The sequence below is a fragment of the Equus quagga genome, chromosome 9 (assembly GCF_021613505.1).
Source record: "Equus quagga isolate Etosha38 chromosome 9, UCLA_HA_Equagga_1.0, whole genome shotgun sequence".
Classification (NCBI taxonomy): Eukaryota; Metazoa; Chordata; class Mammalia; order Perissodactyla; family Equidae; genus Equus; species Equus quagga.
In genome coordinates, this window is record NC_060275.1 from 67,159,589 (window position 1) to 67,175,557 (window position 15,969).

At 58.5% G+C, this 15,969-nt stretch overlaps 1 protein-coding gene across 2 annotated transcripts in view; it reads right to left on the reverse strand.

Moving 5' to 3' along the window:
- CERS1 (ceramide synthase 1) overlaps positions 1–13,981 on the reverse strand; it is a 17,874-nt gene extending 3,893 nt beyond the window's left edge. Inside the window, exons 1-7 of one of the 2 annotated variants that reach the window (XM_046671066.1) lie at positions 13,293–13,981; positions 10,818–10,977; positions 6,741–6,921; positions 4,687–4,848; positions 4,147–4,294; positions 3,818–3,927; positions 3,639–3,738 (exon numbers count right to left, since the gene is read on the reverse strand). In XM_046671066.1, the coding sequence (XP_046527022.1) occupies positions 3,639–3,738; positions 3,818–3,927; positions 4,147–4,294; positions 4,687–4,848; positions 6,741–6,921; positions 10,818–10,977; positions 13,293–13,532 (1,101 nt within the window). In that variant the 5' untranslated portion in view covers positions 13,533–13,981. The remainder of the gene's footprint in view (positions 1–3,638; positions 3,739–3,817; positions 3,928–4,146; positions 4,295–4,686; positions 4,849–6,740; positions 6,922–10,817; positions 10,978–13,292) is intronic. The other variant, XM_046671067.1, reaches the window with a different exon arrangement.
- Positions 13,982–15,969: the final 1,988 nt, after the last annotated feature.

The window sequence follows — 15,969 nt, forward strand, 5'->3', positions numbered from 1 at the left end:
GGGGAAGGGGTCCGCCCCACGATTTGTCTCGACTCCTGAATTACTTCAAAGCCGCTCTCATCAGTTTTCTTAGCATTTTCAAACCTAACTGAACTTTTGTCTACACGGTCTGTGTGATCCCGGTTCTGAGCAACGGAGGCTTCCCTTGGGGCTGGGCTTGGTCAATTCTGAGAAACGCTCCTGTGCATAAACTGCAGCCGCGTCCCCTCTGCTTCTGAGCTGCTGCGCCTCCCATGGCCCCAGCGCCCTGCGGGTTAGGGCTGCGTCATGCGGAATGTTCCAGATCAAGACTTACACCTGGATTTCTCGTCCTGTCCTTTTACTGGCAACTTTTACATACCCTGGAGTTGAAGTCTGTTCATCAGTATAGAGATGTATTTTAAAAAGCCCGATCTCGAGGCTGTCATGCTTATTCCACGTGTGCTTGTTTGAATGCCTCACATTTGAGAGTCTATCTTCTTATTTATCCTCTTATCCTGCTATTTTGCATTTATTTTGGGTTTTTCTCCTGTTTCATTCTCCCTCTAACGCCCTAATAGTGTTAACATAAGTATTTAATACAGCCTAAAGGTAACACCAGCCTCCTGTAAAATGCAAAACCCCAGCCCCATTTTGATAATATTTAATAATTCAGTTCTCATTTTTTTCTCTCTCAAATTAGGCATTTAAACGTTTTTACCTACACGCGTGTCCATTTCTCTCTGAGCTGCCTCCTGGGGGAGCTTCCTGTTTCCTGAAGCAGCGCAGAGGAGGTCTGCGGGTGGTGACCTTGCTTAGTTTCCGTTCCTGAGGGTGTCCTGTCTCTGGGAAACGGAATGGAATCCCCACTGCTGGTCGCTTCCTTCCCTCACTGGAGCTGCCTTCTCACACCACACCCTCCAGCGTGCTCGCGGCTGTCCATCTGCCATCACTGTGCGGGCCATCTCTTCTGTTCTGGGGCTCTTTCACACTTCCACTACGATGTGTTGAGGGCACGGACGTCTTTTTATTCATCCTGCTTATGATTTCTGTCCTGTCACTTTCTGGAAAATCCTCTTGTGATCTTGTGTCTCCCTCCTTGTCTCCTATTAGAACTCAGCTAGACCAGATAATTCCTAGAATTCTAGCTTTCAGGTTTTCCATCTGCTTACGCTGCATTCTGGGTAATTTCTTCACAGCTTTCAATTGACTGATCCTCTCTCCAGCTGTTTCTAATCTTTTGAGCCTTATCTTCTCTAGTCAGTTGAAAGGCGGTCCCTGAAAAGCTATGTTCACGTCCTAACCTGGGGAACCTGTGGATGTGAAGGTGACTTTCATTGGGAAAAGGGCCTTCGAAGATGTAATTAAGTGAAAGAATTCGGGGTGAGATCATACTGGATTTAGGGTGGGCCCTAAATCCAATGACAAATGTCCTTCAGAGAGAGAAAAGCCAGAGAGAAGAGAAAGCCACGTGAAGATGGAAGATGGAGATTGTGGTGATGTGGCCGCAAGCGAGGACGCCTGGAGCCCCCAGAAGCTGGAAGAACGAGGAAGGGCCTCCCCTGAGCCTCTGGAGGGAGAGGCCCTGCGACGACTGGATTTCAGATTTCTGGCCTCCAGACTGTGAGAAACTACATTTCTATTGTTTGAAGCCCCCCAGTTTGTGGTCCTTTGTCACAGGGGCCCCAGAAACTAATGTAACATCCAGTGCCATTTTTGATGGTCTCTCATGCCTTTTACTTTTTTAATGAGCTTTTTATTTTAGAATAATTTTAGATTTGCAGAAGCATTGCAAAGATAGTACAGAGCTTCCCTGAATGTTAAAATCTTACATTTCCACATCTGTACGTCTGTCACAGCTATGGAACTAACGCTGGGACACTGCCATCAACTCAACTGTAGACCCCAGCTGGATTTCACCAGGTCTTCCGTGGTGTCCTTTTGCTGGTGCAGGATCTCACACTGCATTCGGTCATCACGTCTCCTCATCTGCTCTGATCTGGGACAGCTCCTCACTCTTGCCTCATTTCCATGGCCTGGTGGCTTCAAGGCGCCCTGACCAGCTCTGTTGTAGGACGTGCACACATTGCTTTTTAGCCCATCCCACTTCACACCCAAGCGTGCGAACTCTAGCCATCCTTGGGGACTCAAGTTCTGCTAGTGGTGCCCACAGAGTTGACCATGGCAGCATGTCTCCTGGTACGCCCTGTCATTTGCATGCGGAGTTCACGTTTTGCCATCCTAGTGGAAGAGCTGGCAGGGTGCCAGCCCCCAAACCCACGTTCTGGCCCATTTTCAGGAGACAGAACAGGGAGCAGCACCGGGTGGGCCGGGGGCCCTGGCCTGCCCTTTGCTGTGGGATCTGCAGTTACAAGTACATCTTCATCAGGAGTTCATCATTTTACAGCAGGAAGATCCTTCAGATTTTTAGATTTGGCCAAGCAAGTGCCTCCCCTCCCCTGCCTCTGGAGTTCTCTTTAGCCACCGCTCCTTCTGGAAGCCTCTGAGGATTGGTCTGGTCAGACTCTTTGGTGAGACCTCACCAATGTCTCTGCAGAATTCCTGACTCACATTCCCTGGACAGTGATGATCCAACAGCCCCCAAACTAGACTCCCAAACTGCGCCGCCAGCGCACACAGCCCTGCTGGAGCCAGAAGTCTGGGTCGTCTTTGATTCATTTATTTCTGTTTCACCTACATCCAAAGCAAGTCTGGTTGGTTCTACAACAGAGTTGGGATCTGACCACCAGGGTGACCTCACCTGCTGCCCAGCCCTCTCATGTGTCCCCGCTCACCTGCTGGACCCCTCTCCACTCTGGGCACTGGCTTTTTGGCCTCAGCACACCCTGCCTGCAGTCCCACTTGGCAGGTGCAAAGTGCTTCTGTTTCTTTGACCCCGCCTCCAGAGCCCTCTGGGTCCCACCCTCCACTCTAGCCACACCCTAGTTCTCCACTCCCCTTCTCACGTCTCTCAAAGAGACTTTTAAATCTCTGCTTCGCTCATCCTCCTTGCCACCCATTCCAACTCACCTCATTGGGCTCTGAGCCTAATGCTTCCCAAAGCCACCTTTCCCAGGGTGGTCACTGGTGACGCCCCAGAGGCCCAATCCAAGGGTCCACTCGGTCAGCACCCTGAGGGCCTGCAGCAGCCTCCCACCTGGCTCCTGCTCAGACACCACTCAGGATGCTTCTGGGGTGCACACACTCTACACCCTACACCCTGCTCGTCGCCCAAACCTGCCTCCATTCACCCCTGGGGCCCCTCCAGGCCGGGGCTGTGGATGCCATCTCGCTCACATCCCAGGGCTGGTGAGTCCCGAGTGCCCTACCTCCAGGACGCTCGACAAAGCCCCTTTCCCCCTCCTTTCCGAGGACTCCCACCTGAGCTGGACTGCATTTGAGCCCCTAGCCCCATCTCCTTCTTGGCTGACCAGTGAGCTGCCCTGCTGGACCTCGACGCCAGGGGGCATCAGCACGGGCAGAGCGTGGGCTCTGGACCACCTGTGGCATTCCTCATCCCCCTTTCCTCTGCCACTCACTCAGGTTACCATCTGGTCTGGCCAATGGCTGTTCCTCACCACCCACTGAGCCCTCCGCTCACCTGCTCTGGCCACACCAGCCACGACCCTTCCTGTCGGCCTCACCCCAGCCCTGTCTACCCCATGCCTGGCTGGCCTTACAGCATCTAACTCTGTCGCCACATCATCCACGTCTTCATTACAGTCTCTGTTTTGGACGTTAGGCTCCAGTGGGCCGCGTCTGCTGCCATGTCCCCGGGGCCTGCCCACAGAAGGTGTGCTCAGAGGGGCAGACGCGGCTTAAAGGAACAAACCCAGGGCAGTGGCCCCTCCACACTCACTCAGCTTTGCTGGGCTTGGGGCTTGGGGCCTCTGCCGCGTCGTATTCCCGCACGTCCTTCAGCTCACGCACCTGGCCCGTCAGCACTTTGGCAGCAAAAGCCACGATGTACTGTGGGAGGGGAAGGCACGGGTGAGAAAAGAGCCCTTCCCGACCACGCCACCCTCCTGACGGCCCCGTGCTCCGGCCAGAGGCCCTCTGCACCTGCTTGCTGTTCCTTGCTGCCACCATGCCCCTCCCTGGCTGTGCCTGAGACCACCCTCCTGACGGCCCGGGATGGGAGCCAGGACGGGTCTGCTGGCTGAGGAGCAGCGCAGACGGCTGACTCACCAGGAACCAGTAGAGGTTCATGGCGGTGAGCAGCAGCAGGAGCGCGTTGAAGAAGAAGTAGAAGGGGATGTCAGGCACCGAGCGCAGGCTGCAGTGGCAAGTGGCGTACAAGACCTTGAGCGGGAACCAGTAGAGGCGGAACCAGAACCTGCAGGGGGAGGGGGGGTTGGGGGAGGCTGAGGGGGAGAGGGGGAGGGCGGCCCTACCAGGTCCCAGTTTTCTGACCCATGTGGACTCATCCACCTGTCCCTGCACATCCTCACCTATCCCTGAGTCCCTGCACCATACTCGTCCACCCCTGCTCATCTGTCTCCATTTCTGCTGTGTCCTACTCAACTCCCCTTCTTCCCCACTTGGGCCTCACCGGCCCTGCTGGGCCCCGCCCACCCACCAGGACCCACCTCCGTCCTGCCTGGCCCCGCCCCTCCCACAGGGCCCCGCCCCCACAGGCCCCCGCCCCTCCCACAGGCCCCCCCCCCCCCCCCAGGCCCCCCCCCCCCCCCCCCCCCCCCAGGCCCTGCCTCCTTCCTGCCCTCTCACCAGCTGAGGCTGAAGCTGAGGCAGCCCAGGTCCGCCGCCAGGGCATGCAGCCGATGGTAGGAGCCTCCGCGAGACTTGAAGTAGACATTGAGCTTGGTGAACTCCAGCTGCACGTCACTGATGTCATGTAGGAAAAGCACGAGGATGCCCACGTTATGGTACCTGGGCAGGGCAGTAGGAGAGGAGAGGAAGGCCGATTACACTGAGGACCACCCCCTGCTCTGAGGCTCCCGGACACAAGCCCCTGGGCCGTACCTCCAGGCTTCCCATGGGTTCCTTCAGAGCCATCCTCCCTGGCCTACTCGTCCTGCCCATCCCCCCCACCGGGCCAGGTCAGGGACAGCACCCAGGCCGCACCAGCACCCTCACACTCCCTGTCTCACTGCCCCCAGGTGAACCAGGAGCCTCCCTGAAAGTGCCTTGTCTGGTCCCTCTTCATCTCCATGACCTCTGACCCTCCATGACCCCCAGTCCTCATAGTCCTGGGCCATTCTATGTCCACACTCCAACAAGTTCATCCCTCACATTGAACATCACTGCCACGCTGACACTCCCAGGTTTATACGTTTACCCTGAATGTGGCTGTAAGCTGCAGACTTGTCTGGGAACCACTGAGTCCCCACTAGGGTTTAAAGAGCCTGAAGGCTGCCCCCAGCCCTCCCCAGGCTCCACCTTACAGCTGCTCGGACCAAGGGGTCTGAACTCAGCCTGGACATGGCTGCGCACCTGTCACCATGTCTCCATCCCCACTCTGTCCTCCTAAAAGCTCGTGCTCCTGCCTCAGGCCCTTTGCACATGGTGTTCCCATCACCCCACCACGACCCTCCCCAGTGTTCACAGAGCCCTCCCTCACCTCCTTTCAGTCTGTGCTCCCCTGTCGCCCAGACCACCCCACCTAAGCCTCACCACCTTGCCAGTCCTCATCTTCCCAAGTGATTCTTCTCCACAGTTATCACCTTCAAACACATTTCTAGTTCTTTGCTTTTTTTTTTTTTCCTGGTTTTATCATCTGATTCTACTCTCTACAGCAGTGCTAACAGGATTTTCTAGAATGATGGGAATGTTCTAAACCTGTGCTATCCAATATGGGAGCCCCTAGCCACGTGTGGCCACTGGGAAGCTGAAATGTGGCTAGTGTGGCTGAGGAACAGAATGTGTGATTTTATTTAAGTTTCATTAAAGTTGAAATAGAGACCTGTGGCCAGCAGCTACTGTACTGGAGCGGGCAGCAGAGCGGCTACTTCAACAGCAATAGAACATGAGCTGTTCACGTCATTTTATTTTACTTATTTTTTTTGAGGAAGATTAGCCCTGAGCTAACTGCTGCCAATCCTCCTCTTTTTGCTGAGGAAGACTGGCCTTGAGCTAACATCCGTGCCCATCTTCCTCTACTTTATATGTGGGACGGCTGCCACAACATGGCGTGCCAAGTGGTGCCATGTCCGGACCCAGGATCTGAACCAGTGAACCCCGGGCTGCTGAAGCAGAACTGTGAACTTAACTGCTGTGCCACCGGGCCAGCCTCTGTTCACGTCATTTCAGATCGTCTATCAGCCACATTAAAAAAAAGTAGGGAAGAGGTAAAATTAGTTTTAATAATGTATTTTAATAGTCAGTACATCCAAAATACTGTCATTTCTACAAGTAATCAATGTAACAAAGGGACTGGTGAGACATTGCCACTCTCCTCTGCCTCTGGAACTGGGGTGGATTTCACACATGTGGCAGGTCGTGGTTTGGACAGGTTCCGTCTGAAGCACTCAGTAGCCACTTGTGGTGACCACAGTGTCCTCTAAAACAACAGGGTTTGTCTGTTGTGTTCATGGCTGTACCCCTAGCAGTACCTGCCACGTGACCCGACTGAGGGTGCCATCCAGGTAGTGTGCAGGGGGTGGGTGGGGCGGGGGCGAAGTGGTGACTCTGCACCTGTTTTACCTCGTCCCTTCGGAGTCTCCCTCTGGAACCCTCCCCCATGGCAGCCCAGGCATTAGCCTCTGCCCCGTGCCAGCCTCCCACCAGTGCCCACACAGTGCCCTCCACCCTCCGGGACTTACCGGAAGGCATATGAGGAGACGATGAGGACCAAGGTGACCACATGGTGGACAAGCATGACCACTGAGTCCTTGCGCCAGGCATCCATGTACAGCGTGGCGTAGATGGAATGGCCATAGAAGCTGCCCTGCAGCAGGTAGGCGGCTGCGATGTCCCGCGGCACCGCCATGCCTGGCACCCAATCTGAGGAAAGCCGGACGGCGCTGTCAGGCACCCGCAGGGCCTCTGGGACCCCGAGCGACCCCACACACCCCCTCAAGCCAGGCATGCTCCTCTGCAGGCCAGGGCACGCCCTGTGTCTCTGCAGGTGTACTGCCTGCTGGTTTTCCATTCCCTTCTCTACCCAGTATCTTTAATGAACAGGTGTTACTTTTTAGACATAGTTCTAGATTTACAGAAAAAGGGATCTTTCCCCTGAAATCACTCCCTTGCAGGATTTCCAACTCTGTACCAGCTCCACTTCCGTCTTTTGTTACCCTGTCCTGCACCTCCCAGCAAATCCCCAACCTGACGGAGGCTACCGCTGGCCTCACCATCACACCGGAGAAGCCGAGGCAGGAATGAGACCTTAGTGTGGCTCTCTCACCCACCAAGTGGGCCCTGGCTCCCTGCCCCTCCTCCTCCAGCCTCCCCATTCCTCCTCACACCTGTGCCCATCCTTCCCAGCGACAGTGACCCCCGAGCTCTCCCCGCCACCCCCACCTCCTCTCCTCAGCCGATCACCAAGGGCCAAGGGCTCTGCCTGCATTGATCTGGAACTCCCTGGATTGTGCCCCGTTCTCTAGCCACTCCCTCTCTGCCTACCCCGCAAAACAGCCTCCCTGGGCTCCATCCAGGGCCTCCTGTCCCCACCCCCTGCCTCAGTGACCTGGAGCAGATCCTCATGTCCACCTGGAGCCTGAGACACCTCCTGTGCCCCCACCTCAGCGACACTCTTCATCTGTGCCAGGCTCCTCCTGCGGCCGGGATTCACCCAGACCCCCGTCCGAGGGCCTACCTTGGGCCCACACCTCTGCTCATGGCCCCCCACCCCGGGCCAGGCCCCATCGTCTCTCACTCAGCACTGTCCCAGCAACTCCGGCCTCAGAGTCTGTTCCCGCCTGTCCCCTCTCCCCACGGTGGCCTTGATGGCTGTGAATACACAGACCCCACGACCCAGCAATTCCATGCCTAGGTATGTGCCCAAGAGAAGTGAAAACAGGGACTCACAGAGGTACTTGCACATGTGCGTTCACAGCAGCACTAGTCACAACTGCCAAGAGGGGAACAGTCCAGATGCCCATCAATGGACGAACAAAATGTGGTCCATCCACACAGTGGAATATTACTCAGCCACAAAAAGCACTGAAGCCCTGACACGCGCTACAACGTGGATGAACAGCGAAAACTTCACGCTGAGTGAGGGAAGCCAGACACAAAAGGCCACATGGTGTATCACGATATTTATACAAAACATCCAGAACAGGCAGATCCACAGAGACAGATAGTGTGTTAGTGGTTGTCAGGGGCTGAGGGGGCAGGGGGGTAGGGAGTGACTGCTAATGGGGACAGGATTTGTTTTCAGGGCGATGACAACGTTCTGGAACTAGATGAAGGTGATGTTGCACAACAGTGTGAATGTGCTAAATGCCACTGAATTGTTCATTTCAAGTGGTTCATTTTCTTAAGTTGTGGTAAAAATATATATAACACAAACTTTACCATCTTAACCATTTTTAAGTTCAGTGGCATTAAGTACATTCACATTGTCGTGCAACCATCACCATCACCCATCTCCAGAATCCTTTTCACCTGGAGTAGCGCACCCTCTGTCCCATTGAACACTAACCCCCCACCCCTGGCGCCCTCCATCCGACGCTCTGCCTCTGTGACTGTGACGCCTCCAGGGGCCTCACATACGATGTCTTTCTGTGACTAAGATGGTTAATTATATATTATATAAATTTCACCTAGCAAAAAAACGGAAAACTGCTCAGAGATCAGATCTCACACCCCCCTACTTTAACATGTTCAGGGACTCCCCAAAGCTTGACAGCAAAACTCACACTCCTGGCTGGGCCCTCACCCCAAGTTGCATCCTCAGCCATGTGGAAACGCTGGAGCCGGGAGGGAGGGCCTCCACCCACCCACCTGCCAGATGCCTCTGTCCCTCTTCAGTCCACGGCACCCAGAAGGAAGGCACCCAGAGGCGCCTTGAGGCACAGAGTCAGCTGTGGAAACAGGACACTGGCTTTTCTATCCATGGCACTGGCAAGACTGAGACAGTGGGCAAGCGCCCCTCTCCAGCCTCAGGCCCCAGATCTAAGGTAGGGGAGAGGGGGGCATATAATTCACCATGCAGCCTATGCCTGCACCCCCCACATGCTGGGGGCCTCCAACCTCCTCTCCACACACATCCGACCTGCTGCTCTGGATGCCCATGTCACCCCACGGCACCCTCTCCTCGACCTCCTGCATCAGCCCCCTGGACGTTCAACAGCCAGTGTCTGGTCTCCCCCAAGGTTGGCCCCGGGCCCCTCACACCCTGGCATCATCCCCTCCCTCTCTCTCACACCTACTTCGGGTTTGTCATGAATCCTATCAGCTCTGCCTTCAAAACTTTTCTCAAATCAGACACTTCTCTCCTCCATTTGGCCCCCTTCCAGATCACCTGTGTCGGCCAGGGTCCTGTCCATGTCCCTCCTTTGCTCACAGCCCCTTGCTGCCCCCCAGCCCTCCTCACCCCCTGCCTTGGCCCGGTAGCCTCATCGCTGCTCCTGGTTCCCCAGGGAGAGCAATGTCCAACAGCAGCCTTTGTACCTCCTATCTGCTCCAGGCTCTTCCAGATTCCCACTCAAAAGTTACACTGCACCCCATAGAAAATGCCCCCCTTCCCATCTCCCAGACACCCCATTTCCCCTCTCCTCTCCCCACCCAAGTTTTTACATCAGCACTTATCGCTGTGAACAGATTTCATATTTCACTGCCTGCTGCCCTGAGACGTTGGGGGGGGCTTGCTCTGACTTGTTCACTGCTTCTGTCAGCACAGTGCCTGGTATGCAGTAGGTGCTCAATAAATGTGCATGCAAAGCGGCAGCTAACTTGCAAGCATGTTATTGTAGCATAGTTTAGAAGAAGCCAGAGGCAACTCCATGCCCAAAACCTCGATGAGAGAGTCCGATTATGGTTCATTCACACAAAGGGTAACTGAAGGACAGACCCTCCCCTCTTGGGACTCACCATGTGGGAAATGCCCATGTGCTCCGTGAGAAACGTGGCCACGTGGGTGGCATGGTCCCAGGAAGACAGACAGGTGCCTAGTAAACCCAGTGTTGTCATCAGGATCCCACAACACAGGGCCTCTGTGCCTGGCTCTCCAACAGGAGCACAGGGCTAGGTGCCACCAGAGGCCTCCCAGGCTTTTCACTCACACAGCAGGAAACACACCCACATGCAGCCGGCACAGGAAGAGGAAGAGGGAAGCCTGCCTCCCAGCGCAGACCAGGTTTTCTATACCAGTCTGCCCAGTGGTGATAGAGGAAATGTAGTCACCTTCCTGCTTGCCCCCCCAGAGCTCAGGCCTGGATGACCCCCACTTCTAATTATCAAGGGATGCAGCCACTTTTCATCATCTTTAGCTCCTCACCAAGCGTGTCCAAGTCACACTGGTCCCTCGCCTCCCCCCTAGGCCCTGCTACCCTCCTCACCCAAGACTCATCTATAGATGTCTCCAAATGGCAGCCAGAGGAAGCTTTTTATAACCCACAGACCCATCTCATTTAGAGGGAAACTCAAACTCCTGCCATGCTCCTTTCATCCTCATGCATCAAGCTTGTGCCTGCCCCGGGGCTGCTGCACATGCTGTTCCTGACATCTGGAACACCCGCCTGGGCCCATACAAAGGGTCACCTCTTCCAGGACGCCTCCCTGAGCCCTAATAGGGCCAGGTGCCACCTTCCCTGCCTCCAGGGCCCCTTGACTGCCCTTGTCTTGGGGCAGACACCCAGCACAGGATGAGCGATGTGTGTCTGGCTCCTCTATGTGCCCTTCTCTGTGTTTAGAACAGAACCTCCCCCACTCCATCCTGGCAAGGCCCCTACCGTAGAAGACGGAGGGTGGGTCGTGAAAAAAAGGGTAGTCGGTGCCGAAAAGCAGGTAGGCACTGTAGCTCCAGGCGCCCAGGTAGAAGAGAAACTTCCAGGCGCTTTCAGGCATCTTGGCGGCATCTCTGGGCTGGAGGCGGCACCACTTGGCCAGGGGCTACAGGTGAGAAGGTGGGTGGCCATCAGCGCTGGGGGCCAAGGGTCACTCCACCAGGGTGGGGAAACAAAGGCCCAGGGACTCCCCAGGCCGGGCAGCATTGGGGAGAGCCAGGCCCTGGTACCCACAGCCATCTCGAGCGTAACCAGAGCCCACGTGAGCCTGCCAAGGCTAAACTTAGTGCCCAGCTGTCCAGTGGTGGTGTGGGGAGGGGAGTGATGGGGGACCTGAGGGGAACATGAAGTCAGGCTGTGAGGGCGAGGAGGGGGCACGGGGGTGAAAATCAAAGGAGACCAAAGGGGTCAGCCCAGGAGAGTTGGGAGGCTTGGGGGTCACAGGAGGAGCTGAGGGTGTGACAGCAAGGAGGGGGGATCAAAGAGAAGACGTGGAGGGGGCTGCAGGATGAAGTGGGGAAGAGAACATGGAGGGGAATCTGGGGCAAATGGGGAGCTGGAACCCCAAGTGATCCCCATGGGGGAGAAACTTGAGAGGAAGGAGGCACCTCGGAAGAGGAATTTGGGGAGACCAAGGAGGACCAGGGGGCTGGGGAGGATGGTGTGGACATGTGGGGGGACAAAGGAGGAGAGAATGGGAGTAGAGGAAGAAGTGGGGACAGGGAACAGATGCCACAGTGAGACGGGGGGCTTCTAGGGACATCAGGGAGGACACGAAGGAAGTGCGGGCCTGCAATGGTGAGGAGCAGAGGGATCTGAGGGGCCCAAGTCCCTAGGGTCCTGGGGGTGGGGCTCCAGCGTTGCCAGCCAAGCCTTGCCCCTTCCCTCCGCAGAAGAGGCTGAGGAGGCCAGAGCACCAGAAGTTGCCATGGAGACAGCCAGAGCCAGCTCCAGTAACCCCTAGCAACCAAGCAGCTGCCAAGAAGATGAGCTTTGGAGGCCCAGGCAGCCCCTCCGCCCATTTCTTCGGAAGGGTGAGCCTTGAATTGGGGCAAGAGCCCCACCCGGGGTTCAGAAGGAGGGATGGGGCAAAAACCCGACCTCTGGGGATTCCAAAAGAGAGGGGGCACATGAATTTGCTGTTCCCTACGCAGCTCCCTCAGGAACATGAGGAGGGAGCCCACTCTACCCTGGTAATCGCAGTGACATTCCCCTCCTGAGCTCTAGCCCTCACCCTCCTGGAAAATGGGAGGTGGGGGAGCAATAAAGCTGGATTGGGACCAGGGCTGACCTACGGAGGGACCCTTGTCATGCCTGTCTCCCCTTCCCTGGAGCAGGATGGTAGCCAGGATCTCTCCTCCATGTGGGTGACATGGGGATGGGGGTGGGGACAATGGCAGCCAGGCAACATCACATCCCCGACTGAACAAGGGCCAGCCTCTTCCCGGCCAACAGAGAAAGGCCCCTTTGTTGGTGCTGGGCGCTCTGTCCCTGCACCCCCTGCCACCTCCAGCCAGACTGGGGCGGCGTGACACCAGTCCGTCTGTCCACGGGGGAGTCGCAGCCAAGCTAGGAGCCCAAACGCTCTCCCAGCAGCTCCCATAGCAGCTCCCACAGCAGACCCCTCCCCAAGGATGGGAGGGAGGCCGGGCGCCAATGTCATCGTCACTCTCCAGCTGGGGCGGTGGCCTCCCCAGGCTCGCTGGAAACCGGGCAATTCGGTCGCAGCCCCTTGGAGGCAGCACAGTCCAGCTCCGAAGACCCAGGTCGTGCCACTTCTCTAGGGCTGCGACCACTGGCGTGGCCAGGGAGCCCAGGCCTTTGCCTCCCTTGGTCGGAGGGTGGCGCTGACTCCAGACAGCCTCGAGGCAGCGACCCGGCAGCTCCCGCCTCTTCCGGATAGCAGCGGACAGCCGGCCCCGCCGCCGCATGGACCCGGGTCCCTCACCAGTTCTGAGCGCGTCCGGCATGGCCCAGAGGCGCAAGGCGCAGGGGGCCCCTGTGCGCCGAACCCTCTCCGCCTGCGTCCCCTGCTCCTCCGTCCCCGGCTCGGTCCTCAGGAAAGGGTGCGGGGCGGTCCGGGCCCTCCAACTGCCCAGGGCTCCCTTGTCCCGCATTGACAGGAATGGGTCAGCCCCAGTTCCCTCACATCTCGAACACTCTACCCGTGTCGGGGTCCCCACTTCCTGAGTTTCCACCAGTCCGGCCACACCCCCGCATCCACCCCCACCCAGCACTGACCGAACGCAGCGCGCGCCGGCCCAGGATTCCGCGTCCGAGCTCCTCCAGCACGAGGCCCCCCACCTTCCAGTGACCCCAGCCCTCAGAGACAGAGCGGCCCGGGGGCCCCGTCCTGGAGCCCCCTAACATCCCAGCCCGCCAGCCCAGGGCCCCCACGTCCCGGACCCCAGCAGCACTGACCCGAAAGAGGCGCGCAGTGGCCGCCGCGCGCAGCGCCGTCCAGCCGAGCGCGCAGAGCGCCAGCAGCAGCAGCTCAGGCGGCGCCAGGTGCGCGTGCTCAGCCAGGCCGCGGCGCGCCAGTCCCCAGCCGCAGTCCGCGCAGCCCCGCGCCGCCGCCAGCGCGCTGCCCCAGCCGCGCTGCACAAGCTGGGCATAGCTCGGCATGGGCTCCGGCCCCGACGCGGTCCCCGCTGCCGCCATGCCGCCCGCTCGCCGGCCGTCCCCACCGCCTGCGCCCGCCCGCGGTGGCCGCCGGAGCCGCGCGCCCCGCGTCACGCGCCGCAGCTGGGCCGGGGGCGCGCCGGCCGGAGCGCGGGGGACGGAGGGGCGGGGCCGGTGCAAGCTCCGCCCTGGCGGGGACGCGGGGCCTGGACGCGGCGTCCGCGACCGGGGGCCACGAGGGTGCAAGGTCTCCCGCAGGCAGCGGCGGGGATCACGGGCGGATAAGTCCTGGCGTTGCCTCGCCGCGTCCTGGCGGTGGGCCTACGCTCTGGCCCATTCTCCAGCGGAAGAAACGGAGGCGCGGAGCAGCGGGGCACAGAGTTCGCCCAGCGCCTGCTGGGCCTGGACGCGAACAGGCCTGAAGCAACCCGGTGTCCTCATCCCCTCTCCCCGCCCCAGAGGGCCCGTGCTCACCCCAGGCTCCCCCACCCCATCACGCTGTGTCCGCGACGTGGGGCACGGTGGGCACCAGCAGGCAGTGCCCTCGACTGGCGACTCCTTCCTTCCCTGGCCCTCCAGGATGCCTCTCCCTTCCTGTTCCACCCTGGGACCTCACTACTCCCTGGTCCAAGCCACCTGCTGCTCTCCATGACCCTGAGGCCCTGGCAGGCCTGCTCTGTAGCAGGTTAACACAGGCCTTCAGGGAGGCCAAGGGAGTGGGTACCCACGTGGGGGAGACTCAGAGGCTGGATCAAGGTCACAACTTCATTGGGACCACCCCTGGTGATTTTCCACCCTCCACTGACCCGGCTCTGTGCCTGAAGCCCCTAACGGCCATCACTGAAGGCACACTTGTTGGGGACATTACCTTGCCTGGCACGGATAGCCCTCATCCCAGCCCCCAGGACTCCTCCACCCCTGTGCCCCTTTTCCCCCTACCTAGGACATCATCCTGTGTAGCCTTTGAGGCGCAGAGTGCAGGAATCAGCGCGGGCCCTGCAGGAGCTGAGCTGGGTCCCATAGGGCCGCCAGCCTGACCTGACCTTCAGGTACAGAGGTGAAAACAAGAAGTGGGGCCAAAGAGGGCCCCATCTCTCCTCCTCCTCTTCACTCCTCGTCCAGTCCTGCAGCACATCCAGTTGGCCCCACCTTCAAATGGTCCTGAATCCAGCCATGTCTCTGTACCCGCACAGCCTCATGTGGCCCTGGGCCAGCCTCATGCCTCCTGCATGGTGTCCTGGTTTCCTCCTCATCCCACAGAGGTCGGAGGGAGCCTGCCAGTCCCTCCTCTGCTCACAGCCTTCCAGGGCTCCCAGCACTCACTAAGCCCAGCTCCTCACTGGGACTCACCACCTGCCCTCACACCCTCCTCTCTCCATCTTGGTCCCTCTGTTTCAGCCCACACTGGCCACCTCACTGTTCCTCCAACACTCCAGGCATGGTCCTGCCTCAGGGCCTTTGCACTGGCCATTCCCTATGCCTGGAATGCTCTTCCCCCAAGTACTGGTAGGGTTCCTCCATCACCAACTTCAGACTTTACCTACTAATGTCACTTGCTCAGAGTGCCTCCTTGACCTCCCCATTATTCTTCTCCTTGGCATTTGTCACCATCTGTTCTGCTATCCCTCCTACTCATTCTTGAATGTGCTCTCTGTGGGCAGCAGTTCATCCATCCCATCGGATGACTAATACATTGGTCAGCCTGGCAGGGAGGGGGAGTCTCAGGGGTCCCAGGCTGGCTGGACGTGCCTGGATAGGTCTGGCCAGGACTGTGGGGCAGCCCTGGACCTTCTCAACCACCATCTGGGCCCTCCCACCCAGGCACTATCTGATCACCCTGACACCCATCAGTAACTAGAGAGGCACCCCCGCCCACCAGCTCTAGCCCAGCCTCAAGTTTCATTTTGGCAGGGCACAAACAGGAGGCCACCAATGAGTGGGTGTAGGGTAGGAATGGAAAGTGGCTCCTAGTGCTGGCAGCTGGGAACCAGGGCTTCCAGGCACCAGGGGCCCAGTGAAGGGCTGCTGAGGTCCCAAGACTAGCGCCCTTTCCCTGCCCCACCTGGGGGGGGGGGGGGGGGCTGGCCTCCCCTCCCCCCGGAAGCCCACTGCCCTACTGCTCCTGACCTGACCAATGGCCCAGCCCGGGGAGGCCTTCTCTGCCACCTTTCCCTGGCTGGGCTCCCAACCTGGCAAGGAGGGGCTGAAGACTGGGGGCGGTCCCTGATGCTGGGGTCCCTTGCTCTGTGTCTTGTCTTAGCAAGGAAAGACTGGGTTTCAGGCAGCCACCTCTGAAGCAGGTAAAGCCAGATGCTGGAACCCAGGTGTCTAAGCCTCTCCCTAGGAAAGACCCAGTCACTGGCCCGAGGACAAAGGGCACGAAGCCCCGTTCAGCTCACCAAGCCCAGTGTGGTCTCAGGGCCTTTGACGGGCTGTTCCTGCTGCTCAGGATGCTCATCTCCCCAGAACTTGGCCT